The following is a 27,645-nucleotide window of genomic DNA, read 5'->3' as shown; positions in this document are numbered from 1 at the left end:
CTCCAGCAGCAATGAAACAAGCTTCACGATTGGCTTCCTAGTACTCCAAAGTGTAAGTTAGCATTTACTCAAGTAGCCTATACTTCATATAATACTTTCCAGATTCGCCTACGTTCCTGCAAATTTCATATCTCTACAGTTGAATAAGATCCCTTTGTATCCACAGACCACATTTTTACTATTTATTTAGAACCTAGGCTGGTTCATTTCCTTGCTATTGTGAGTAGTTGCAGCAATAAACATGGATTTCCAAGAACCTCGTGGGAGGCTCTAAACTCTTTAGACTCTGTGGCCCGGTAGAGCTGAGTCACATGAAATTCTATTTTTAACTTGAGACACTTCCGTATGGATTTCCATAATGGCCATACTAGTTGATACTCCACACCACTAAGGGCTCTTCTTTCTCCAGATCCTCACCAACCTCGGTTGTTAGTAGTTTAAAAACTAGTTTTTACTATGCTGAGGATTGAACCCAGACTTCATGCATGCTAGGCACATGCTAGCTACACTCCCAACCCCCAGCCCCTTCATAAGAAACTTCCGTGATCTTTATTTGAGTGTGCCAGCAGGTTCCTGTAGGGACCCTGGTGGTTACATTTCCTCCCCCGACAAATACAGAGAAAGCAAGCACAAAGACAGGGCCTGACTTCCTAGGGTTATAGATTGAAGCATTGCTGCTTAAGAAAGATAGTGGACTTGTGGAGATAGGGGCTGCCTTTTAATAGCCCTACTGTTTTGGCAAGAATGATGCTGCATGCTTAAAAAAATGAAAAATCATGGCAGTTTTCCACTTTTGTTAATTTGATATGTACTTATATATATGTATATATGTATATATATATATGTATATATGTATTTATGTATGTATGTATGTATGTATGTATTCACATAGATACACTCAAATTTATTCCTGTTGTTATTTGTCTGTTTGTTTTGAGAAGGGATATTGTAGTCATTTGGTTTTTACTCTTTGAGGGGCCCACCACGCAGCTCCAAAATAAATCAAACACAGAGGCTTATTCTTACTTATGAATGCCCGGCCTTAGCATGGCTTATTTCTAGCCAGCTTTTTTTTAACTTAAATTATCCCATCTTCCTTTTGCCTCTGGGCTTTTACCTTTCTCTATTTCTGTATATTTTTTTTTTCACTTCTTCCCGTGTGGCAGGGTGGCTGGATCCTGGAGTCCTCCTCCTTTTCTTGCTCCTCCACCTGTCTTTTTTTTCCTTCTATTTATTCTCTTTGCCTGCCAGCCCCACCCATCCTTTCTCCTGACTTGCTATTGGCCATTCAGCTCTTTATTAGACCAATCAGGTGTTTTAGACAGGCACAGTAACACAGCTTCACAGAGTTAAACAAATGTAACATAAAAGAATGTAACACATCTTTGCATCATTAAACAAATGTAATACATCTTAAAATAATATTCTACAACAGGGTATCATAGAGTTCAGGCTCTGAAATCTACTATTATAGCCACGGCTATCCTTGAACTCCTTTTTTATTTATTTACTTAGTGTGTGTGTGTGTGTGTGTGTGTGTGTGTGTGTGTGTGTACAAGTAAACAAAGGACTTTTTAAATAAAGGAAAATTCAAGGATCACAAAAGGTACACAGGGCCTAGACAAAGAGAACCAGAGACACAGAGAAGAGGTAGCTGAGGAAGTAGGAGAAAAAAACATAAGAATTCCTCAAGAAAGGGGACTTCACAGCAAATTACAATGGTTCCTGCCTGTATTCCCAGCACTTGGGAGACTGAGGCAGGAGGACCACAAATTCAACGCCAGCCTGGTCCACACCCTGAGACCCTTGCATAGCACATGTGAAGACCTAGGCAGGACTCCCCAGCACCACACACAAACAAAAGAAACAGTGAAACAGAATAGAAGGTCAATCACAAGGAAGCAAGATAAGGATTTGGATTTATCAATAAAGAGGTAGCATATACCCAGAGAAGAGTGATTTTAGGCAAGGTGGACCTGAATGGGCAGAAACTGAGGCAGCCAGCCTGCACACCCCACTGACAGCGCCCATCTTCCTAGACCAGGGCTTCTCAAATTCTAATATGCGTAGGGATCAATTATACTGCAGATGTGATTGCCAGTGTCTGGCTGAAGCGTCGTATGTCTATCAAGCCTCCTGGTGGCGTGTTTCCTTGGACTGACACAACGTATTTAGGGCCAGCAGATTCAGTCTTGAAAAACTCAAGGGCTTGAACATTTTTAAAGCTTTATCAAAGACAGACCTGTGGACAGGTGAAAATGACTTCTTAGATTATTATTCATATCAGTAAACAACAATGAAAAGAAAAAAACCAAGGACATTTCAGTCTCTGTGCCCAATTCCTCTCCCAGCCCATGTCTTGTTCATGAACATCTCCTTTTGGGTCACTGAACCCCATTTCCTTCCCTACAGTGTTTTTACAATCTACTCCCTTGTTAGGTTTTAGCCAGGTGAGCAAAGATTATTTCCCAACAGGGAATCCTCCAGGTTTCTGAATCACCTAAAGAGCATTAAAAACTGTTTCCCGTTGGTCTTCACTCCCAGAGGGTTTGACTTAATTGAGCTGGGGCATGGCCCAGGCATGACATATTTTTTTAAGTCCCCAAGTAAACTTAACTTGCAGCTAAGCGTGTCTGAAAATGCTCGGCACACTGCAGGTGGGTGTTGTTTGCGGTGGCCATCCATTCATCTTAACTTCTGGTATCCAGTTAACTCCTTGTCTCCCTAGAACCCTCTGTCTCCTATCATGTTAAATGTCTACTTATGACGGTGTTCTCAACACTAGGCTTGGCTACACAGCCATTTCAGACCAGCCTGGGATAGATGTCACAAAGATTACGTTATACCACCAAGTTTCTGCACTCAATAGTCAGGGATAAAACGGTTTTAACTCAGGAATCAGTAACGTATAGACCAAGCTATACCTCATTCATTTTGGAGACCAGTTGTAAAACAGTAGTTTGATTAATTTCTGATGATGGAAGGTGCCTTTATTATTTTTCTTTCATCAAGGACCTGACGCACACTGAAAATGTTAACAGGGTAGTCCGGTTTTCGCTTTCCACAAGCTGGGAGATTTTTGAGGGGATCTGTTCAGTCATACACATCACAGCATTCCTGGGCTGCCACATATTAGATAATACTGGTGGGATGAACGTAGTTACCCTTCATACCTCGGTGTATAAATATGACTTTGACTGGATAGGGAGCCGCACAACTTTCCCATTTTGGTTCTTTTTGCAGTTCTTAACTAAGGGTCTCTGAACTGGGCCACTCCTTAATCTGCATGGGCTACAAGTTGGTTTTACTTTTTACCTCCACCTACGTGAGGTTTTGTAAACATTCGAGGTGAGTAAGGACTGTCTTCTGGGACAAATGAAAGCAAGATTCTTGAGACTAAGGATACCCCAGCAAGTCCGGTCCTTTAGCTTGTCCCGTAATGCCTCTTAACACCCCCAAAACAGATCCCAAGAGTCCGCGTGGGCATCCCGACCGCGCCCCCTGGTCAGCAGCAGCGTGATTCCTTCCCGGGAGGGTTACGCCCCAGGGCGCAAGTGGAGCGACTCAAGCATTAAACAAGACAATGTAAAAGCAGTCTAGCCAAGAAGAGACAGTGTTATTTTGGCAGCTAGCTTCTCCCCCAGAGCCTCCACCCAATCCCTTGGGCCAGGCGCCCAGAACTCAGACTGTGGCCGGCTCCAGAAGCCCAGCTCCCTCCACGTGTCCTGTCTTCCCAGCAGCCTCTCCGCCGCCTGGGGAGGAAAACCTCCTGACAACTCGCGGTCCCTGGACTACATCTCCCGGGAAGCACCGCGCCACTTCTCGCAGCCACCACCCGGCGCGCAGGCGCCCTGCGCTCTGTCAACAAGCGGGGCCGGGGACGATTGTGTGCGCTTCCTGATGGGATTTGTAGTTTCTCCGGCGCTCCCCGACCTGCCCATCAGCCGCTCGAGGACTACAAGTCTCGGCTACCCCGGCGCGGAGATCCCGGTCACGTGTCAGGGGGCCGACCGGGCGTGCGTGCCGCCGTTGATCCGGTGCTGCAGTGAGGTGGTTGTTGCCCGTGTTGTGTGTGTGTGTGAGTGTGTGTGTGTGAGTGAGTGAGTGAGGGAGCGAGTGAGTGAGTGAGTGCGTGCGTGGGGGCACTCGGCTTGTTGTTGTCGGTGACTTCCCCCTTCCCTCTACCCCTCCCTTCCCCGGCCGCCGCTGCAGTGGCCGCTCCCTGGGCCGTAGGAAATGAGCGATAACGATGACATCGAGGTGGAGAGCGACGTGAGTCCCGGGGCTTCTTCCTTTCCGTGCGGGTTGTCAGGCGGGGACAGCGGCCGGGGCTCTCAGCGGGGCGTCGGCGGGAGGGGGCCGGGTCGCCGCCGCCTCCGTCCCCTTCCCCCGGGGCCGGGACCGCCTGCGTCGCGCTCCGGGCTCGCTCCCCTCCAGTCCTGTCCGGAGAGGCCTCCTGGGACTGAAGGTGGGAGCAGACACGCGGCCTCTGGGACCCCCGCCTCCTCCCGTGGAGGAGGGTGCCGAGGCCTCCCTCTCCACTCTCCCCGGCTGGGGATCCCATTATCCGTCCGGATCCTGGGCAAGGAGACCAGCGCTCAGGACCTGCTTCTTTGGGTCCACGGTCCCCCTCCTCCCGTGACCCGTTGATCCTGGGGGTGAGGGGACTGGGAGTACTCTGACGCCCGAGGGGGATCCGGGGAGAGCAGACGGTATGCTCCGGACCCCTCTTGTCCGGTTCGGATCCCAGAAGGAGGGGCGGCGCCTGGGACCCCCACTAGGCTGCCGGATCCCGCTGGAGAGAGTGGAGGGGAAAGAGGGAGGGAGGGGTGTCGGGCTGACTCCCCACCCGCTGCTTCCTCCGCCGCCGGCATTTTCTTTCTTATTATTGAATGCGAAGTGTAAAAATAACTTCTATATTTTCTATTTTTTTTTTCTCTCTTATTCCAGGAAGAGCAACCGAGGTTTCAATCTGCGGTACGTCTCCTACTCTCCATTTCATTTTCATTTCCGTTCAGTTTTGGTCCTTTTTGGAGTCAGAGAGAAAAAGAGATCGTTCTTTACTTTTAATATTCTTGTAAACTCTCCTCTTAACCGCTAAGGTGAGGTGGAGTCAGCTGGGGTTGGAGGTTGGGGGGGGCGCTGCAAATCCTATGATTCTGGATTCTCAGGTGGTAGATTCTAGTGAGTAGGTAGGCGAGTGAGAGTGAGCCCCGTGCCACAGACTCGGTTGTTCTGGAGTGTTCAGTGAAGGATGCAGCTCAGGCCTGTGAGAAACGAAAGCGCATTCGGAAGTAAGGTTCATTTCAGAGCAAACTGGTCCGGTTTATGTAGGAACAAGTAAGCCTTAAGCAGTGTCTTCATAGTTGTGTGAAGCTCCAGGCACAATAATAATCGCCTTTAGCCAAAGTCGTGTGACTGCCGCAGACCCTTACAGTCTAGAAAAGCATGGTGTTCTCAACAATAACAACAACAAAGTGGAAATAGAGAGGAGCCAGATGTTAAATCCTGAAAGTGTCACAGCTTCTTGTGGTCCGACTTCCCATTTGAGAAGAAAAAAAATTGTTGAGAAGTGGCATTGTAAGAGACAGGTTTGCTGAAAGGCGATGGCTGAGTCCATGTAGTGTTATCAGTAACTTCTTCGTTAGGGTTTTGATGTTAATGTTGTCGTAGGTGTTTCTGTGGATTTGAGTTGACAGCATCTTTTGTCTTTGGAGTCTGAGGCTTAGCAGTACGTGGGTATAGATTAGGAAGAGAGAAAAAGAATAGACTCAGAATAATCCAAATCAGAGACGACGATGAATGATAATTGGGAATGGTAAGAGCGGTGTAGAGGGAGGGTCTTACATGCATTTGCCTGTGGGGATTAGGTAATGGATTGTCAAGGGAAGAGGGAAGGCCTGGAGTACTGAGGAACCTGTGCCCCTTCTAAAAAGTCGGCAGCTTGTTATATGAGAGTGAGTTCAGTGGTGCCAGATCTTATTGTTGTCTCAGGGCTGGGGTTAGACCTTTACCACTGAGCCATACTCCCTGGATCTTCCTACTTCAAGAGAAATGTTAAAATGCTAGAAACAGATTGTTATTTTTCTGGTGCATCTGTATGCATGTAATTTTTGGCTGTTCTGGGAGTTGAACTCAGGGCCCTCAGCATGCCAGGCAACGCCTCTGTGTGGAGCTATAACCTCAGCCTACTTAACTGAATGTTTTAAATTACATTCATTTATTTAATGTGTGTATGTGATCCTGTGCATGCCATGGCTCACATGTAAAGGTCAGAGGACAACTTGGGGGAGCGGGTTCTCTCCTTCCAACATGTGGGTCTGGGGGGTTGAACCTGGCATCATCAGGTTTGGCCTCAACACCTATACCCACTAGGCTATCTCTAAGCTCTCTCTTTAGCTCCTGGTTATTTGATTTTTAAATGATATATGGAACAGCTGTTTGGGGGCTTATAAAGAATTTGCTGGATGAAGTTAGGCTTGGTTGCCCAGGCCTGTAAACTCCCTTCCTCGGGATGCTGAGGTAGAAAGATTAAAAGTTCAAGCCTGTTTCAGCAATTTATTGAGACCCTGCCTCAACATACAAAAAAAAAAACAAAAAAAAACAAAAAAAACACCAAAACCAAAAAAGAAGCCAGGGTTGTATCCAGTACTGTAAGCTCAGTGCTTAGGAGGCTTTGGCAGAAGGCTTGCTCTGGTTTTTAGGCCAGCCTGGACTACAGAATGAGATTCTGTCTCAAACAAACAAGAACCCTCTCTACCTTTGTCTCTTGCTAGGGAATGCAGCTCGGTAGGACACTTAGCTTTCAGGAGGCCTTGAGTTTACTCCCTAGTTGTGAAAAAACAAGTTTGCAGGGTACCACTTTGATAGCTCTGCTGTAGGACTTTAGTAATCAAGGGTGAAAACAGGTTCTTCATTAGAGGATCAGAGATTGTACAGATTGCCTGAGCATCATCAACTAGAACCAATTGATTCTGACTGAGTGCACTTATGGCAGAGGTCTCAAGGACTGTTCTGAGAGATCCTCACTGAAGAAATGTTTTATTTCTTTATGAAGCATTACATATACCTCTACTGAAAGTCAATTCCCTTTTTTGTTTTGTTTTTCAGCTACTGTTTCTTTGTTTTTTGTTTTTCTTGTTTTTCCTTTGAGAGAGAGATGCAGTATGAAGTTCAGTATGGCCTTGAACTCAGAGATCCACCTACCTCAGTTTCCCAAGTGCTGGGATTAAATGTGTGCACCACCATGCCTGGGTACTGTTTGTTATTCTTAGAAGTATGGACTTGGTAGTTTTCATTTGAGCCTGTTCCTCCAAAACCAGAACAAAAAAAGCAGTTTCTTTTCCTCCTCCAAGTCTCCAGTTTTAAGGTCTGCTCCAGGGCTTGATCAGATTTAGAGGGTGAGGATTGGTAAGGCTTGTTTTCAAGAATCATCCTTGAGTTGGAATTAGATTTGCTTTTTAATGAGAGCTAAGTTTTCTTACTTTATGATAAGGAGTTATTGTAGGTCTTCTGCTTTTTAAAGTGTCCATCTGGGTGGTGATGTAAATTAATTTACAAAATACCTCCATTCCCATGAGGTTGATCTTGCTTTGTCTAGATGGTTTTACTTTTCTTTCTTTCTTTCTTTTTTTTTTTTTTTTTGTTAAGGTGCTTAGGATTTTTTCCTTCATTTTGGGACATAGACAGTGAAATTTTCATTGTTGCTGGGGATTGAACCAAGGACTTTGAGACTCTTTGTTTTAATTTGATATACTTGTTGAGATTTATCTGGTACAAGTTTATCATGATAGCATAGACAGAAAAAGCAGGTATAGACACAGTATATTATAGACACAGTATATTAAACAGTTATCACAAATGGGGTGGAAACATGGATCCCTCCCCCATCCCTGTGAATACATCTATTTGCTTATTGAAATTTAGTGTAAATAATAAATACATTTTTTTAAAATGGGGAAAGCTATTAAGTTTTGTCTTTGGACAAACATTAAAAAGAAAAAAGAAGATGTGGACTCTGGACAACTATTTAGGGCTGCAGAAGAACTTTTAAAAAGTTACTTGAAGCCCAAGTTCACACCTGTAATCCCAACACTCAGGACATTGAGACAGGAGGATTGCTGTGAGTTTGAGCTGAGTTACAGAGTGAGACCCTGACCAAAAAAACCCACGTTATTTGGAAAATGTCCTGTGGGTCCTAACACGAAACGATGACCGTATTTTGTAACATCACTACAGTATCTTAAGCCTCGTGAGAAGTGCAGGCATTGAGCTCACTATTAGTAAGGAGGGAGGGTAACAGAAAGTGAAACTGCTGTGACGATGCCCTCCACACGGAAGCAGCCTCTCCAGTGAACAGTGAGTGAGCTCTTAGAGGAAGTAACCCTAAACACTAACTACTGAGTTTGGCAATTGCAGAATCTCACTGGTGTTTCGTTTTGTTTTTTAAAGAGAATAAGTTGTATTTTAAAAATAAGTTTCTTTGGTGGTTATTTTATACAAGTGGTTCCTTTTGCTTTATTTCTGTTTGGGAAATTTCCCTGGGAAAGAGTGAAAGTATATGTGAAATGTAGGGTTACTGACTTGGTCAACCTGAGGCCTTTCTCTATGTTTTGTCCTTCACATCTGATGAACTCAGCATGTGGCAGTTACAACACTTGCCGACTGACTGGTTTAAAATAGGTTTGTGTGTCCACTTCTAGACCTTTCTGGTTTAAGGTATTTGTAACTTCCCAGCTCTTTGCTTCTTTAGAGGTTGAAGTGTACTTGGGAGGGAGAGAGTTGCCCACTTTGGAGGCTGGAGTTGAGGAAACTTGTGTGTCTTACCTGGGAACAGCCGCACGGCAGGAGAGCTGCAAGATGCATATTTGTTTCTGCTTAGAGTGTTGGCTCTGGTGACGGAAGCAGTAGGCTTCCTTCCTGTGTGTGCCTGGAAAAGGAAAAGGTGATGTTAAGTTTTAAAAGTTGTCTTGTTTTATCAAGAGGCTGATAGGATAAAAGAATTGATCAAAGAATCTTATTTGGTCTTCATTTGGGGTAGGGGGGTTATGGGGTTTTGCTGTGAAGCCTGGCCTCCAATCTGCAGTGATTCTCCTGCCTCAGCCTCTCAAGTGTGGGGATTACAAGTGTGAGCTGTCAAGCCTGACTTCAATTTGACGTTCAATTAATGTCCTAACCAAGACCCCCTTCCTCTTAAGTGGGTAGTGTAATGGCAGGTGTGGGTTGTAGTGTTCCCAAGTTCTTTCAGGAACCAAAAGATGGGAGAGACCTCAAAAACGGGTATTTTTATTGTGGATCACAGAAATGTATACCGACGTGGGCTTCAGACGGGAGAGTCTGGAAAGACTGCAGGGCCTGCCTGCCTGCTGGAGACTTTAGTTTAGCTCGGCTCAGTCGCCAGTTGTCTTGTGTTACAATTTTGTGTTCGTTAAATGAGCACTTTCAAGATGCTTAGAAATTGTTTTAGTTGATCAGATTCGTATCCATCAGAAGTTATACATATACTCTATGAGAATTTGGAAGCTTTGTGTTTTTCAGTGTTTCAGTAAGGCTAGCTGATAATCACAAGTGACTCCTTCTAAAGTGCAGCCTTTACATTTCTTAAGCTAAATATACTGAATGCCCACTAAGGATGACACAGATTCCCTCTGCATAGAGGGTTTTCTACATTGGCATTGAGATTCCCTCTATGTGGAAGTTAGGTAGGTGTCAGGTAGCTTACAAGAATGTCATTCTGGGGAACCTTGTACATCCTTTTATGGTACGACACTTCTTTCTCCATGTTAGGTCTTGCAGGAAACAGGCTGTTGACTAGTGAGATGCCGTGAATGTAGATACAGTCTGTGCAATAAGTGGAAAGGAAATGCTCTTGAGAGAGTTCCTCAATTCTGAACAGGTCTCCTTAGCTTCTGTGTCCTGCCAGTTTAGCGACTAAGAAAAGGCTTGCTTTCAACATTGAGCAGCACTCAGATACATGTGCTCATTAGTGTGAGAAGTGGACAAATTATAGGTGAAGAGTTTGTTTCTGTCTGCCAGCGTGGAAAAGTTTGGTGGAACTAAAACTGAGACTGAGTAAAAACCTTGGCATAGACCTCAAAGCCAGAAGCGATTTGGTACTGCAGTTCCTGGTGAGCACCCGTGGACCTCTCTCTGGAACCACAGAGACCCTGGTGCTTCCATTAGGACAGAAACTGCTCCTAGAGGGTGGATAGGGGAGTCATTTAGGAACCTGTGGCGTAGCCCAAGAAGACCTCTGTGACTTCCTACTCCACAATGGCACGCTGGTCCCAGTGTGCATGACCAGACACTTCTCGGTACAGGCGAGAGAAGGTGCCTCATCTGAGCTGCTTTGTTTGCTCCACTACAGTAATTGCTGTGCTGCTTTAAAAAGACAGCTCAGGGGAGGAGCTCTGTCAGTACCTTAAGCTGAGAGGCTTTTCTTTTTCAATTCTGAAATCTTAGCCTTTTGGGAAAGATCTGTCACAAGAGAAGATGGCTAACAAGGCAGTCTTAAAGCCTGCCCACTGGCCCATCATGCAAGGCTAGAGGTATCCTCCTCATCTGCAGCTTAGAAATACTTTCCAGGGAGAACTCTCAGCCTGTGTGAAGGTGTGTCAAGTTTTCCTATGCTCTGTAAGCACTAGAAATGCCACTTAATTCAGAGTTGCCTGGAATCAGGCATGTGAGTTCCGCATGTTTTTCACGTGTGCTTGCAAATGAGGCTTGGGAAAGAGGAAAAACAAATCCATCCTTGCGGCTCTCTCTGTTCAGGCATAACAGCTAAGGGGTAGACATGGCACGGGGGATTGGTCTAAGATTCCACCGTTCTGCTAGTTAAATTGGGTCTGGAACCGCCACAGAAATTCCATCCACTGCTTGGAGAACAACAGTCCCCAGCCCAGGCTTTCTACCAGGCAGTGGCCTGCTGCCTTTCCTAGCTGAGCCAACTTCTAACTTGGCTGACTCCCCAGATGAGAAGCCGAGATTTCTGCTCGTGGTCTACAGCCAAGTTCACTACAGTCCTCCAACCAAAAGACTTGTTGTCCGTCTGAGTCCTTTCAGTGCTTGGCAGATGGGAGGGGTGGTGTATCTTGGGGGTGATGGTGAGTTAGGGTAAACTTAGCTGCTTGCTTACAGCACAGGTCCACAGGAAACCAAGTCCAACTTAGTTCTAACTGCTAGAGACTTTCAGGGTTCTTCCAGAAAGAAAACAGACAATTAGGATTTTATTTGTATCAACAAGAGGCATTGTGGGTAACTGGTGTCCCTGCTTCTGTGCACAGCTCTTAGGCTGGGAGGAGGGCCAGGAGTCAGAGTGATTTAGTAGACAGGAGTGTCTTGGGCTGCTGCTGCAGACCAAAGCTGAGCAATTGGTTTGCATGTAAATAGACCATCTTGGAAATTATAGAGCAAACACCAGGGGGCTAGTGTTTGCCAAATATCGGTCCTGGATCTCTTGCATCCTCAGCTGTTGTGGCAGGCCAGTTTACCTGGGCATTGGTGTGTAGTTCCTTCAAGCTAGCTTACACTGCTCTTCGAGGACAGCTCTGGGTGTCTGGTCCTTGTGTTGTGTGATATGGACATAGTGCCGCTACTCCCAAGTTACCTCGTTTTCCAAGCTTGATTGTCGTTCCAGAGCGCTCATTCAATTTTCTGTATAACTAGTGGAGAAAATACTCTGCTTCACAGTGAACTGAGGTGGAAGAAGGGATAAGTTTAGAAATCTTCCCAGCTTGTGCTCCATCTTCTGGACCGTGGCTGGGATGGAAACGTGTACCCATTTAATAGAACTGGAGGTGAGGCCTCTGAGAAATCAGGAGGAAAACAGTCCACAAAGGCTCCAGGCACTTCCCTTGGAGGGAGTCACAGACTTTTAGAATTTGATAGCAGAAGAATTTCAAGTCCTTTTCTTCTCATGGCTCTTGTCTGATTTCTGTCTCCCCATCTTTTCTAGTACAAGGATTCATTGGAAGTGACATTGTTAGACCAAGTTTATGTTGGTTGTTGCATTTTCAAAATTCCGGGCCCTCTGTCTGGGCTTACTAGCCAGGTCACTTTTTAATGTAGAGACAGACTCTTTAGGCTCGCTCAGCACAGCCTGCTCTAGTCAGGGTAAATGCTCAGGAGAGGACTTCTGGAATTCCTGATGTAGAGGTGGGGAAGTTCTTGCTCAAGTAGGCCCTTGTCTTCTGTGTAGAAGGAGATGGAGCTCTTTGGCAGGGCTCTCCAGCACTGTGCTACTGCCTTCCCCTTCCTGATTGGTTGGCAGTCCAGAGCCTCGCCAGCTGACTGTTTATAATTCCAAGCAGGAAAGGTTAAAGGCTGGTGAGGAGGGTATTTAGGAAAGTGCCAAATGGGCCTGCCCTGCTGCAGGTGCCTGAGGGCATTGACGAAGAAAGAGCATGCAGGTGTCAGAAGGTCTGCTGCCCAAGAAGTGCCTCTGGCCCCACCCCTGTGAGAGGAAGCCCAAATGCAGTTGGCACATCTGTCGGCTATGACATAATAACCTCAGGTGCATCTCAGTTTTCCAGAGGTTTGAAGCTTTCTTGTATGACTTGATGAGGAGGTGTGATAGTGACTTTTAGCAGGGAGGTGTCAGAGCAGAGCATGGTATGGTGGGTTTCATGTGGACAGAAGCATCCCCCAAGTCTCATGGTAGAGTAACTGTATCTTATGAAGGTGCCCACTGGAGCTTTCTTTAGTGACATGCAACCACAGACTGGCAGCTGCTCCATCACGTAGGTCGGGGACACTTGCAGGAGAGTCATACTTTGTCCCCTTGAATAACTTTGGTTTTACTTGTGCATGAGCTGGATCCACCGTGCTACTTTGGATGTTCCTGTTGCAAGCCTTGCTCACCCCTTTCTCCCTCCTTAACAGAGCCTAATTCTGGAGACTCCTAACTGTCCACCTCACGCTGCAAATTTTCCCAGTCCACTTGCCAGGGACAGCGCTGACTGCATACACTTCCAGGCTTCACCACATCCACCTGTAAAAGGAGTGGCATTCCTAACATGCTCTTTCTTCATTCTCCTAGGCTGACAAACGGGCTCATCATAATGCACTGGAACGAAAACGTAGGGACCACATCAAAGACAGCTTTCACAGTTTGCGGGACTCAGTCCCATCACTCCAAGGAGAGAAGGTGAGTCTGTTGACAAAGCCAGTTGGCTCTGGAACTTAACCAGGACACCCCCTCCCTTCTGTGAAGAAATAAGAATCAGGTGGCATGGGCTGTCTTATGTTTTGATTCTTTGGAAGAGTACCACACATCTCAGTTGTTATTATCTTTAGCAAAAACAACATCAGTTGTAATAGAGCTGTTTGTGAGACATCCCTAAAAGTGGTCTTTCAAAGTTGGAGGTACATGTAATTAATTACTTTTTTCTTTGGTGCTGGGGATTGAACCCAGGACCTTGTATATGCTAGGCAAATAAATTAGTCATTCATGACATTATAACTATATACTGTAGTATATGACTTGGTCCATAATTAGTTTGTGATCACTAAAGATTCCCCAGGCCAGTGATTCCCTAAACCTCCGTGGGAATTTCTCTTGTGCAGTTCAGCATTAGTACTTAGTGTAAATGAACACTTGCTGGCAGGGCTGTGAACCTGCCTGGGCACCAGTGATTTCCAGCCCTGGCAGCTACTCTCCCAAGATGTGTAAAGAGCTCTGTAAGCTATGGAACAAGAGTTAGGAGACATGTTCATATGAAAGAAGTAAAAATCATTCTCATCCTCCCTAAAGGCCTTTAGAAACTGCTCTTTTCCCTGGAGAGGCAGGAGCCAGCTGTTTCTATCTTCAAGAAACAAAAGCTTTGAGCAAAAGCCTATGGGTTAGGTCATTCCTTGGAATATGGAGAAAACATTTGTTTGCACAGTGAGTTCCACCCTTGACACTGTGTAGCAGGCTGCTTTCTGCAGCCCTTCCATGGAGTAGATGGTAAACTGGGGAGAATACTTGTATTGTGTGAGGGTTATTGATGTAATGTTAAGGGGGGCAGAGCTCCACAGTGGAATGCCTACTTACTGTGTGTAGGCCCTGTGGGTGATCCCCAACACTGAAAAAAAAAAGAAAAACAATTATTTATTTTTTTGAGACAAGGTCTCACATAGCCTAGGCTAGCCTAGAAGTGCCTTTATAGCTAAGGATGTCCTTGAACTTATGATGCTCCTGCATCATCTCCCAAGTAAGTGCTGGGAATGTAAGCGTCCACAAGCACACTTGGTTGGCTTGTTTGTTTGAAAGAGTCTCACTGTATAGCCATACTATCCTGAACTAAGGATTCAGCCTCTTGTGCCTGTTGGAATTATAGGCATGTGCTCCTATACCTGGCTGAAGAAACACTGTTTTAATAAAATCAGTCTTTACTCATAGGTGTACTTGAAGTGGTTTTACTGCTTTAGTTCTGTGGTGTGGGTCCTGAATTTGTTTGGTTATCTAAGATTAAAGTTTTCATGTTTAAAGAAGGTTGAAAAGCTCTGCTTTATATTTTGTCTATGATGTGGCCTTCTGTGTGGTTGAGATACGGAGTAAGTTGAAGCTTAAGTGAAGACAGGAATAGGCCATGTGAATACAGTGTTACAAAACCAGATCTGCTGTGGGTTAAGCCCACTTAGTGTGTACTTGATTTAATGGCCGAGGTACTTACCGGAATAGCAGCATTCCTGAGTATAACACTGAGCACCACAGGAAATCTTGATGACTGTAGAGACGCACCCTTTGTGCAAAAGATTATCTCTTTTCATGTCTGACCTGTTGGTGCTCATTCTGTATACCACTGACGGTGTCCACTAACAGCATTTCGGTGAGCTACATGGGCAAGAGCCGCCTTGATCTAAGCCTTGTGTGTAATGAGATACTGAGGATGTGTTTCTCAAGGGGTAGGCCACGAACCACCTACATCCAAACTAAATGAACTTCCTGGAGGGGAGCCTGGGAACACGCACTCGGAACAAGCCGTCCGACGATTCTGAGGCGTACTGAAAGCAGGTCACAAGCCACAAGTGTATCTCTTCCTTATACAGCCTGTCTTACCTTGCTAGTACATTCTTGCTTACGTCCTTACAGTTTATTATACTAATCCTATTGCTTCCTGTCCTTCCCGGAAGTTGGAGGTTTGGATTTGGTAGCTTACACATGGAGTAGTTTGCCATTTGTGGCCCTTTCGCTTCCTCCATTCAGCAAACATTTGTTGAGGGTCTGTCCATACCAGCCACTGTTCTTAGCAAGAAATAACAAGACCAGTCTTTTATTCTAGCAAGGAAATGATAGAAATTAAGAAGTCACTGAAATAAGAGTACTGGCTAGGCAAACTGGCAAACGCCTTTAATCACAGCGCTTGGAAGGTTGGAAGGTCACGGGCAGGTGGATCTTTTTGAGTCCTGCCTGGACTGCATAGCAAGTTCCTGGCTAGCTAGGGCTTCGTGTGTGTGTGTGTGTGTGTGTGTGTGTGTGTGTGTGTGTGTGTGTGTGTGTGTGTGTGTAGAGAGAGAAAGAGAGAGAGAGAGAGAGTCAGTCAGTCAGTCAGTCAGTCAGTGTGAGAATGTGTGCACCGTGCACTATGGAGGGAATTAAAGTGGAAGGGATGGTGGAACTTGAATCGGGACAGACAGATCTCACTGGCAAGATGGCTTTTGAGCAGATTTCATGGAAGTGAAGAGCTGTCCATCTGTCTGGTGCTAGGCATCGCAGGCAGGAGGAAGGTGAGTGTAACAGCAGCTCTGAGTCAGGGTCTAAGGATCATTCAGAGGCCAGTTGAGGAAACGCGAATGCTTGAGAGGGTGGCACCAGGTCCTGCATTGTAACTTACTTGTGTGTTTGCTTGTTTGTTGGGACTAGGTTTCTTGTATCTTCAGCTGGCCTGGCTGACCTAGAATTCCTCATCTCCTGCCTCTGCCTCTTGAGTGCCCCGGCTTAGTCTTTTTTATAAAGGGGGAAGAGAAGCAGATTGTCTGACAGTTTATTAGCTGCTGTTCTTATTTCAGAGTCCTTGTCCTGCTTGCTCTTAACTTTGGCTGAACCCAGCCTCTTCCCTTGTGAAGGGCGTGACTTTTCATTAGTCTTCTGTCTGCCAACAGTTTCACAGGTGCAGGGAGCCACAACTTCCTGAACCCCTTGGTCTTTCAGACTGACTTCTCATTACATATTGCAATTTTCTTCTTAAAATGTGGTATTGGAACCAAAGGAAATTGACTCATTCTTGATTTGAATTGCAATGGTTAAAGTTGTGACATTATGTAAGTAGTCGTGAAATGACTGTTCCATGTGAGTTTTAGAGAGCCTAGCTCAGATTGTTGAAGGGAAAGCTTTGATCCGAGTCTCCTTCGATGTCCGCATGGTTATGTTCCAGGTGACTCCATAGTTAACATCAGGATTGTGTGATATGTGTCCAGCCAAGCCTTTTTTAGAATTGTTGTTTGTTTGTTTGTTTGTTTTTGTGAAATAAAGTTTCATTCTGTGGCTCTCAAGCTGGTTTGAATTCATGGTAATATTCCTGCTTCAGGCTCCCAGATGCTGAGATTGATTGATTGAGTGAGTGAGTGATTTTGATCTTGTTTCACATGAATATGATTTTTTGGTTTTTTTGGTGGGGGTTTAGTTTTGTGAGACAGGGTCTCATTATGTAGTCCTAGCTGTTAAAGAACTCACTATATAAACCAGGCTGGCTTTGAACTTGAGAGAGATCTGCCTACCTCTGCCTCCCAAGTGCTGGGACTAAAGGCTTTCTCCACCAAGCCTGGCCTTGTGTGTGTCTTTAAATATACAAAGGAATGAGTTTGATCATAGGTGTGTTATGTACATATATAACATTTTTCTTTGTTCTTATTTTTGTTTGTTTATTTGTGAGGCAGGGACTCACCATGTAGCCCCGGCTGTCCTAGAACTCACTATATATACCAGGCTGGCCTTGAACTCACCAAGTCCTCCTGCCTCTGCTTGGTTTTTTATTGTTTTGTTTGTTTGTTTGTTTTTAATAAAGAAAAATTGACATTGATTAAATTGGATCTTAACCAAAAAACTAGGGAGTGGGGGAGAAAAAAATGGTCTTTTTCAAATCTGGTGTGGACTTCTGCTGTGTAGCTTGATCAGAACTCATAATTCTGCTTCCGCTTCTCGGTCACTAAGCCTACAAGTGTGTGCCACTCCGTCTAGCACATTATTTATTCCTCTGTTTGTTGTAACTGAGGCTTGTAAGCCCCTAGGTGGCCTTGGTTGACATGGAATTTATTTGTGACATTATTCCTGCCTCAGCGTCCTCGGTATTGGAATGACACAAATGTTTCATCATGTAAGACACAAACCCCATTTACTCCTTGTTTCTAGTGTCTGACAGAGAAAGAGAGCATCATAAAGAATACCCATCTTTCCTCATTTCTATAATCATAGCACTTGGGACTTTGAAGCAGGAGGATGACTATGAGTTCAGGGTTGGCCTAGGCTATAGCGTGAGACTTTGCTAGTTCCTCCTACCCTCTGTGAAAGAATATTCACTCTTTTGTTACGAAGCCGAGGGACTGGAGAGATGGCTCAGTAGTTAAGAGTACATGCTGCTCTTTCAGGGACCTAGGTTCAGTTCCCAACACCCACATAATGGCTCACAACCTCTTACAACTCTAGTTCTAGGGAATCTCTCTCTCATACATACACAAGAAAATAAAAAAGAAAGAAAAGGCCAGTAAGCTGGGGGTGGTGTTGAACACCCGTAACCCCAGTACTAAGGAGATAGAGGAGGAGCAGAGGTTTAGGGTCCTTGAGTATTGAGTTAAGCCAGCCTGGCTGTGTGAGACCCTGTCTGAAACACACATGTCATTGGGCACTCACTGTTGGTGCTCCTGCTGTTATCAGAGATGAGGAGGCTGCTAAGGTCATGACCCCAGTCTGTCCCAGAACAAGAAATAGAACAGGACTGCCGAGTTCCATCTTACCACAGTGCTGGAGGATAAGTATCTAAGGGTATTTTAAAGAAATCAAGCCAGGTAGAGTTGTACACACCTGTAATCCCATCACTAAAGCTGGGGCAGGAAGACTGCCACAGGTCTAAAGCCTGTTAGGCTAGCCGTGACCTATCTCAAGCAAACAAAATCTCCCCCTACTCGCGCTAGCAACCTTAGTTAAATGCAGTAGGACGGGCAGACGGACACGTATGCACACGCAAGTGAAGGAGGAAGGTTTTGGGAATAGAGAGATTCATTGGAAGAGATGGAGAAGGTAATGGGGGAAATACGCTCCAAATTGATTATATGTGTGTGTGAATTGTGAAAGAAAACAACAAAGGAAATCTCAAATACTTCAATCTTGTCATTTCTTAGGAGCTCTCTTGAGAAGGATCCATTGATCTTAGCAGTGTGTCACACGGGAGTTACTGTGAAAATACTCAAAGTGATTTATTGGGGTTGACCGAAATGCAGAGTTGAGGGTCACTTCAAGTATTCTTTCTGACATCACATCTCTCCACTCAGCCCCAGAGAGTAGATCATTCCAGTCCGTGATCTATTTAGATTTGTCTTCAGTCCTGGGTTTGGGGGTGGACCTTCCTATTCGGTTGTTTGAAGGTGTTTCTTGATTTTCTCTCGTAGTTTTCAACTGGAGCTGGAGCTCACTGGGAAAGATGGGATGAAGTTAGGGCCAGTCAGCCAGCATGACAAAATGCGAGTGACATCAGCTATCAAGAAAAGACGTTACTTCTCTTGATAGAAGTTATTTGTTTTAATAATCTTTAGGTGGGTTCTAGGGAGTATGTTACTCAGTGATTCACAGGCCCTGAGCTCACTGTTGATTGGTAGTAGGAGGCAAGACCTTGTCGACAGCCCATCACTGTCTTTATGAGAGTAAAACTCTATCCTCTAGCCCATAAATTAACCCCAGTATCAGTTAAGAAAGTTTAGCCACTCATCTTCGCTTATCATGGTCAACAATAGCAATAGAAGGTTGCTTTTACCTTTGCCATTTGCAGCTGGGCAGCAGTTTATAGGGATTTTTCACATTTTAAAGTTGCTTCTTAAATGCCTGTTTATTGTCTGTAGTGTTCTCTCAGGCAATCATGCTGTGGGTTTCTTCCTGATAGATATGCATGGAAAGAATCTAACCTTGCACGCAGCATTTAAACCCAGGATTTTGCCAGGCATGGTGCTACATGCCTGTAATCACAGTGATTAGGAGGCGAAGGCAAGAGGCTCAGGAGAGCAAGGGCATCCTTGGCTATCTACCGAGTTTGAGGTCACTCTGGGCTACATGAAAGCCTGTCTGAAGGGGATTTTCCTAGTCAGCACTCAGCTCCGAGTTTCTTGACTTGGGTGTGAGAGTGTGGGAGCTGCACGCCATCACAGGTCCAGCACGTGACATCACAGGTCCAGCACGTGACATCACAGGTCCAGCACGTGACATCACAGGTCCAGCACGTGACAGGTCGTCCGTCTGTGGTTGTAGTGAGAGTTCGGAAACCAGCGGTTTGCACAGCCCATTAAAGACCCTCATGTGAGTGAGACCCTGTGAGTGCTGTAGAAGTGGAGAGACCAAATAGGTAGTGTCTGCTCTTGAGGGTCTAGCTCTCTTGCAGGGAAAGAGGGTAACATCTAACAACATTTCAGAGACAGAGCTGATCTGTTTCACTCCCAGTAAAGTATGGTGTCCTTAAAAAGGCAGGTGTGTTTTAAGGCAAAGAGTTTTGTTATGGCAAAGCACATGATGGTTCTTGGCAAATACTCCACCCCACTGTCATCTTGGCAATATTTGTGTTTGCCTGGTGTTTTGCTGACTGTTGCCAGAGCTGTGCCTTCCTTAGACCACCAAGGCAGGGAGCCTGTCTCTGAGGCCTAGTGGAGGCCCTGTGTCTGCCCTGGTTATATAGCATCTGGGAGATGCCTCTTTCCTGTGGACTCCCTGAGGGCAGGCAACTCCTTCAGTACATCACTTCTGGGCTGTTGGAAGATTGTCTTTGAAATGGATTACAAACCATAGCCCTGTCCATTTTACCTCATTACTTATTAGCCAAACTCCAATTTAGCAAGTGTCAGCTTCTGCTGCTTCTGCTCAGTTCTCATAAACTAGTTCTGTGTCTGACCTCCAAGGTCTTCTAGTGGACCAGTCAGGTAAGGACTCAGCCTTGCTTGCTTCTTTTCTCTTAGCAGTCCTCCTAGTATCATGGAAGAGTGTTTGCTTCCTCTGTTTGTCCCAAAATGCCATTGTCAGCTTCCTGAAGTCCTCCTCAGGTCAGACTCTAGCCTCAGGGTCCAGCTAAGGTCTGACTCCAGGCTGTGTCCAGGCATTACCTCCTGCCTGCATTCCGCTCTTGCCAGTCTCCACCTCCATCCTCTCTCTTAAACACTTCTCTTGTTCTTTAATTCCATTGGCTCCATAGAGCCTGGGGTGATGCTTTCCCTGAGGAGGAGCAGGGGACTTACTAACATTCTCTGTTTCTCGAGATTGAGAAAGGTAAAGACTGATCTAGACCTTCCCTTTAACATTATCTTTTCTTTTTTGTCTTTGAACAAAATTGCTAAACCTTCAGAAAAATGGAAAGAAAAGAGATCTGCCTTTTTCTCTAACACAGCTACAGCTTCCCCTTTTCCTAAGGTTCTTTGATAGTCGGTACTGTCTGGTAGACATCTAATGTGAACCACAAATATATCTAAACAGAGCTTACTGTGAATACAGTTAACTTTATAGAGGGCTAGGGGTTGGGCCCATGGGTAAATCGGCAGTGCAAGCTTGAGGCCTGAGTTTGGACCCACATCTGTAATCCTAGACTGTGAGGTGAGACGTGGGAACAGCAGAATCTATAGAAGAGGCCATGAATTTGAAAGGGTAGAGGGCAGGAATGGGAGAGGTAATTTCCATATTTAAAATTATTGAAAATTTAATACTATTTTGTGGTTGCACTGCCTTTTTTTTCTGTTTTAGAGAGAGGAAGGTGTTTTGGTTTTTGGCTTTGAGGGGTGTGTGTGATTCTCTGTGTAGTTTTGGTGCCTGTCCCGGATCTCACTCTGTAGACCAGGCTGGCCTCAAATTCATAGAGATCCACCTGGCTCTGCTTCCCAAGTGCTGGGATTAAAGGCGTGCGTGCCACAGCCGCCCAGCTGTATTTTGGGTTTTTGTTTGTTTGTTTTTTTTGGGACAGGGTCACAGGTAGTCAAGCTGGCCTTAGACTGTATAGTTGAGAGTAGACTTGAACTCCTGATCCTCCTGCCTCCAACCTTCAGAGTGTTGGGATTACAGGGGTATCCCACCATGCCCAGTCCCTATTTATTTTTTATTTATTTTACTAAGAATAAAATATTTTATATATATTATTATTATCATTATCATTATTTTTATTTTTATTTTTTTACATTGTGGTCACTGCAGTTCAGCCGTTCACCTCCAAGTGTCCGTTAGCCTGTGGCTCATGTGGGATGACACTGGTACTGGGGTACACTCGACTCCCTGTGTTATCCTCCAGTTGAATGTGACAGAAAATGGTCACTACCTTAAAGCAAATGTCAGACTTCCCTCCTTTTTTCTTCTCACCAAAGCTATTATTTCATTTTCAGCCCAGAGGCTGTAGATGAGGCTCCATTGATGGAGGGCTTGCCTAGTATGCTTGAAGCCCTGGGGCCCACCCCCAGCATTGGCTGACCAGGTATGGTGGTGCACACCTATAATCCCAGCACTTGGGAGATGAAGTTCAAGGTCAGCCTCAGCTACTAAGTGGGTTTGAGGCTATCCTGGGCTAGGTGAGAACTCGCAGCCCCTAATGCATAGAGCTGATAGTCTAAGAAGCAAGGGACTGGGTGTGGGTCTGTGCACTCTAGTCTGCCCTCCTTGTAGGCACTTGCCATTGCTTTTTCTGCAAACGATGTGTCACTCACGTTTAGTGATGAGGAGTATTTCTGTTAGCAGTTTGGGTTTTGCACACTTTTTAAAATGTTTAACTAAAGTAGCAATGAAGAGCATGATGTGTGTGGCCATTCTGTATACAGAATCCCTTCTCAGGAGCTGGCTGGAGGCTAGTCGCCACGGCTCTGCTCTTCTGCCAGGGCGCCTCCAGGATGACTGTCTGCATCTCATTCTCTCATTGCACATCTTGGAGTCTTCCCTAGAGTTTGACTGTCTCAACTTCGCCGTCACTGGGTTTCCTTTTGTTTGTTTCTGCCTCTCAGAGGATGACTAAGTGAGGCAGAAACTAGTAATTACTTTTACATTTTTGTTTCTTACCTTTGAAAGTAAATACTTTCCCATATGTTCATTCACCAGACCTATTTCCTCTTCAGGGAACTAGGAGTTGGACTTGCTCTTCATGGACAAAGTTTGATGGGAAGTGCCACACCTTCAGGATCCCAGTGTCACAATTAAGCCCATGAGGTTTGAAAAATAATTCTTGACCCTTAAACCAAAGTCTTGCAAGGGTCTGTCATCTCTGCGTCTGCTCTGCAGTCAGCCAGGCCTGCCGCGGGCCTGGAAGCTTGAAGCCCTTAGGGAACTTCCCAGCCTTCAGCTGCCCTTGCTACCACTGATGGTTCCATTTTGGAGTGAACTGGTTTAAAGGGGCCCACATTTGTTTCGCAGATTTGCTGGTTTCCATTTGCAGAAAGTGGCTGCTTATTCAACAGAAATGTGCACCGGACTTGCCTGCCTTCTCCCCCACTTACACCTCTCCAGGGCCATCCTCCTTCCTCAGCCTCCCAGATACTGGGATTACAGCAGCTGTAATGGCCACCATGCCCAGCCAGCATCTGGCTGTGAGAAGCACGGACTAGGAAGCTCCTGGCCTTAGGCCCCCAGGGAAGGGCAGAGGTGCTCCTGATGCTGATGATCTGGGGCTACTGTGCTCCACCTTGCCTCCCACGTCCTATTGTTTAAACCAGTTTGGCTTTTTATACAGAAACAAGTAGGTCTGGTAAGACTGAGGACTAGAGTGTGTTGTGTGGGGGTGGGGAGTGGCCTCTAGAGGAAGAGCGTTTGGTGTTCTGTTCTTCCATGTGAGATCTGCACCGGCCCTGTGTGGAGACTGGGGAGCCACTGCTTTAACTAGGACTTAGTAACCTTGCCGTGGCTGTGTTGATGAACCTCTGGAATCATACGAAGCCTTAGGATTCTAACTAGAATCAGCTGCTTTGAAGGCTTTGAGTTCTTATGTGAAATGTAGATTTTTGCCGAGAAACGTGGGTAGGTTAGCTGTTTTCTGAGAAAGGGGTGTACCTCTAGAGGATGGATTGGCCTGCCTTCCCCTCAGGCCCCTGGAGTCTACAAACCTGGAGTCTTCTCCATTGTGCCTTGTGCATCCCGTCGCATCCCGTCCCCCCCGGGTTGTCGAGAGGCGGTGAAGGCAGCGCACTGCGGGAGCCGACCCTCCCACCCCTGCCCTGTCGCAGGGTTGTTTCCTGCCATCTTGCTCGCATCATCTGCAGGCTCTTCCTCACCAGCATTTCTTCTCTGCTGGGAGCCGGTCAGGTCTCACCTGTGGACAGCTGTGTTCTCTGGTGCTGCTACTCTTCCAAGCCGGTGGTGGTTATGACTGCCTATTGTGTTTCTCCTCTTACTTTTTAACCAGAAAGACTAGTCTTCAGCCATTGCTTTTCAGCCCAGGCCTGCGCCCGTGTGCATTCTACTTGGAGGAAAGCACCTTCACGAGGGTTTCCGGGCTGCCCCGCAGGCACATCAGTGGCTCTCCCGAAGCTGTCCTCACCTTCGCTTCCTCTCCATGACAACCCTGTCTGTGCAGTTCGGTTGTCTTTTAAGTTAGTGCTGCAGCCCCTCTGTTCCTAAACAGGAGTGTATCCGAGACTTGGGTTCACGTCCTGATATTGCCTTCAGGCTAACTAACAAGGGGTAAGTCTCCTTGCAGGGAGGTTGTGTGGGGTACGTAGTACTGGCAGCTAGCACTCAGTGTGAGCCGCTGCTGTTTCTCTGCTGTACTGGTTATTCTTACTCCTGTGTTTGAGATGGATTTGCAACAAGAACTGGCAAGGCTGCCCGGCATCTATTCTGTGCCTCTCCATGTTGCTATTTATATATCCATAGCCACCACTTTAGTCCCTTCAGCCACGATCCCTCCTGTCCAAGGGCTCTGTCCAAACTATTCAGAAGAGCCATTTCTACTTGGAAAGGCAGAATTGGTGCTTTTTAAACATTAAAAACTAAACAGAAAAAAATGATTTGGGTGCTTACTAAGGCAGTGTGCTGTGTGGGCTCGTTGACTTAGCGTGCTCTGTGTGGTCGGTCACAGGGCTCCTGTGACCATTGTCAGTTGACTCAGCTGACTGAGAGCCTTTTCAGAAAACAGAAACTGAAAGCCTAGAGCCATTCTGGAGTCCAGGCCACAAATCCCAGGCCCTTCATGTTTATTGTCTGAGTACTATGGACTCATAAAGGCCAGGAGGGCCCTGCCCATGCCATACAGTTGTGGCTGTTCATGTAGTCTTGTGTGGTGGGAAAAGAGGTGTGTAGATTGCAGATGAATCTAGCATTTTCTGACTTTAACCTTTGTTTTCTCTCCTGGAGTGGATGTAAATTTCATATTTTGTGGCATTCTGTCTTGTAGGGGTTTTTTTTGGTTTTGTTTTTTATTTTTTATTTTATTTTTTATATTTTTATACTGTTTGAGCATCCTGGAAACAACAAAATAAAGTGAACCGGACCATTTTTCTGGAATTGTTGATTGGCCAAGGGCACCCTGCTTATGTGACCCAGATCACTCCTGCTTCTAGCTTACAGGGGCTAGAGGAAGGGTTGAGTTGTATTTAGCTTTAGGGAAGCCTTGAACACTGGGTTTAGATTTAAAATAGACCAGTCAGTCAGGTGTGCTGTGGCATGCCTTTAATCCCAGCACTCAGGAGGCAGAAGCGGGTAGATCTCGAGTTTGAGGCCAGCCTGGTCTACAGAGTGAGTTCCAGGACAACCAGTAGTGAGACCCTATCTCAAAAATGTTTTCTTAATTAAATGAACAAAAACAGACCAGCCTTCTTTAGGGACCTCCTGTTCCCAAAGCGCTGTTTTGGGCCTTTATAATTTAGTCTTCACTGAAAGCTGCCCTGTAGTGAGAACTGCTGTCACCTAGAGGACCATGTTCCCTCTTCTGGCTTGCTGTGTTTACCACTCACTTTTCTCCTGATGCTGCTCTCCTGGTTCTGGTTCTGGTTCTGAAAGGGAAACTGGGAGCACACCGGCCTGTGCAGATTGCTGCTCAGCAGCAGTCGACCCTAGCCATCTGTGAGTGCTCTCGTTTTCAGACTGCCTTCTCCCCTTGTCCCAGATGCACACATGTGTTTAAGAACTAACGCTGCCTTCTGGGAACTGTTAGAAAACAGCTTTAAAAAAGGCAACTTCAAAAGAGATTGGCATACTTAGGATCCCAGCACTTGGGAGACAGAGTCAGGAAGATCAGTTTCAAGGCAGAGCTGGGCTCAGTGAATGAGACTGAGGTGTAAGTATACATAAGGACTTGTCAGTGGTAGAGAGGCTAAAGAATTTCTAGTCTGGGACAGGAATGTCTGTGGGTCCAAATAGGTAAGACAGCTCTGTCTCCTGAATCCCTGCCCTGCAACCTGCCATTCCCTGCTTGGCAGTTTCACTTACAGTTCTGTCAAAGAGACAAGGTATTTTAATTAGTTCTTACTAATTGGTGGTCCCTCCCCGTTTTGCCAGCTATGTCCTCTTTAAAGAAATGAGACCCACTGAAGTGTCTGTTGCTGGATCACCTCCTTCCTCCTACACAGGCTGACCCTCAGTTAAAGGAACACACCTAGCTTACCTCTCCACGGGTCCTTGGGCTGCTCTGACCTCCTCTCAAAAGCTCTACCTTGGTTTAATGCAGAGCTCACTACTTCATGTGGAGGTGTTGGGGCCTGTGCAGGGCTAAGGCCAGTGTCTAGCACATGGTGGGTTGTCTCCCTAGCCAGAAGCTGCTTTTCAATGACATTTGTAATCTGCTAGTCAGGTTACACTCGTCATCACTGCCTGTGCTTGTCTGCATATAGATACTACTTATCTTCTCCACGAGACAGTAAATAAGCTTATGGGCAGAGAAGCCATGACTAATACATTGTTTCTCCAGTGTCTGCCTTGCACATAACTCTTAGCAGATAAAAATGATTGATGGAATATGAATGATTTCCTCTTGAGCAGATCACCTTGAAGGGGAGGCAAGCCTGGAAATGATAGTGTTTTCGAGGACTGGTAAAGTGCAGGCCTTGCACAGCTCACCTCACCTATCCCAAGTTAGTCTGTCCGTTTTCATTAGGATTTAGTAGGAGTAAATTCAGGTTTCCCAGCTTGAGTCTTGGTGTGTTCTTTGCTTCCCCTTCCTGTTGTTTTTGGGTGGTTTTGGAGCACTGGGGTGTAATGCAGACCTGTGCAAAGCTCGCCTAATACTCAGCCTCTGGAGCGAATGCTAGACTCAGGCTCCTGTGCTGCCTGGCCTTCAGCTTGACTTTGTGCCATGCGGGGAGTCTTCCCAAGACTCTGATTCTAGGGGCACAGTAAACAGTAACCTGTTACCCATTTTATTGACTTCTTTATTGCTTGTTCCCCTGATGGGCCAGGCCCAGATTGCCTACTGTAATCGTAGAGGTGTGGCTGTTTCCTGGGATGGCCCAATTACATGTCCTTCCTGTGTTGACATCCAGTACCTACAGCTTTCATGGCAGTCTCTTCAGACAGGAGACAAAAATGGTGATACAGCAGGAGCCTTGTTCAGTCTGAGGGTGGGTGAAGTCTAAGACGTGATGGAAAAAGATGTGCCCACCTTTATTCCAAGCCAGCCATGATCTTGTCATCCTGTAGCCAGGCCCTAGCAGAGTGAATGTGGCCTGAGTTTTCTTTGTGTTTTGATTCCTGATGGAGTCGAGCCGGGTCTAGAATGTACAAAGCCCTGGGTTTATTCCTAGCACCACATAAACTGGGAGTAATTAGCCCAGCACTTAAAAGGGAAAGCCTGAAGTGGCAGACTCAGCTACGTAGTGAGGTCAAGGTCAAGGCTGGCCTGGCTCAGTCATGGGCAAGCTGAAGACTTTAAAGAGCCAAAGGGTTAAGAGTTTGACTCATGGCTGTAATCCCAACAGCTTGGGAGGCCTGCCTGACCTTAAAACCCTGTCCTAAACCAAAGCTATCAGAAAAAGGTCCAGAGGAGATGGAGGGATACAAGTTCAGTCGGACAGACTGTAAGCCCAGGCCGGCCACAGTCTAGCTGGGGCTTTTTAAAAAGCCAGTGGGGATCTCTGAGTCTAGGCTTCCTGTTCGAGCTGAGATCTGTGTAGGTAAGTTTGGGAATCACGTGACACCTTGGGTAAAGGCTATAGCTAGCCCTTCCTCTTTCCTCAGCCTTTTCCATCTTGCCCAACCTCCTGTTTTCAGCCTTTTTCTTTCTTCTCATGCTGTTGCCAGAGAAAGACATGGTTCTCCCGCTACTCAGGCCTGGTCTTTATTTTGTCCCGTGTTTTTTCTCATATTGCAACAGGCATCCCGGGCCCAAATCCTAGACAAAGCAACAGAGTACATCCAGTATATGCGAAGGAAAAACCACACGCACCAGCAAGACATTGATGACCTCAAGCGGCAGAATGCTCTTCTGGAGCAACAAGGTGAGCAGCCGCGCTCATGGGGCGACTGGCCCTGCTGTGCCCGGCCAGGCTGGGGCTTTCACACCTGGGCCTTCTGTCAGAGCC

General features: G+C 46.1%; 1 protein-coding gene and 1 long non-coding RNA gene across 13 annotated transcripts in view; both read left to right on the top strand.

The window, feature by feature from the left end:
• The first annotated feature begins 3,972 nt into the window (after positions 1–3,972).
• The window catches only part of Max (MYC associated factor X), a 44,086-nt gene continuing 20,413 nt past the window's right edge, over positions 3,973–27,645 (top strand). For 3 of the 12 annotated variants that reach the window (XR_442643.4, XR_442642.4, XM_076550910.1), the window contains exons 1-4: positions 3,978–4,272; positions 4,951–4,977; positions 13,037–13,144; positions 27,438–27,561. Coding sequence is in view for 9 of the 12 variants with exons in the window: in XM_076550910.1 (XP_076407025.1) it covers positions 4,237–4,272; positions 4,951–4,977; positions 13,037–13,144; positions 27,438–27,561 (295 nt within the window). In the remaining 3 variants the exon portion in view is untranslated. The other 9 variants (XM_042260807.2, XM_006973136.4, XR_013044384.1 and 6 more) reach the window with 9 other exon arrangements.
• LOC143268452 (uncharacterized) lies at positions 13,151–17,037 on the top strand. Its single transcript, XR_013044385.1, has 2 exons — positions 13,151–15,477; positions 15,508–17,037. It is a non-coding gene; the product is annotated as an uncharacterized LOC143268452 (long non-coding RNA).

This window comes from Peromyscus maniculatus, chromosome 14, assembly GCF_049852395.1.
Source record: "Peromyscus maniculatus bairdii isolate BWxNUB_F1_BW_parent chromosome 14, HU_Pman_BW_mat_3.1, whole genome shotgun sequence".
Lineage (NCBI taxonomy): Eukaryota > Metazoa > Chordata > Mammalia > Rodentia > Cricetidae > Peromyscus > Peromyscus maniculatus.
Note: the sequence above shows the minus strand (reverse complement) of the source record. Positions and strands in the feature narration are given on the sequence as shown.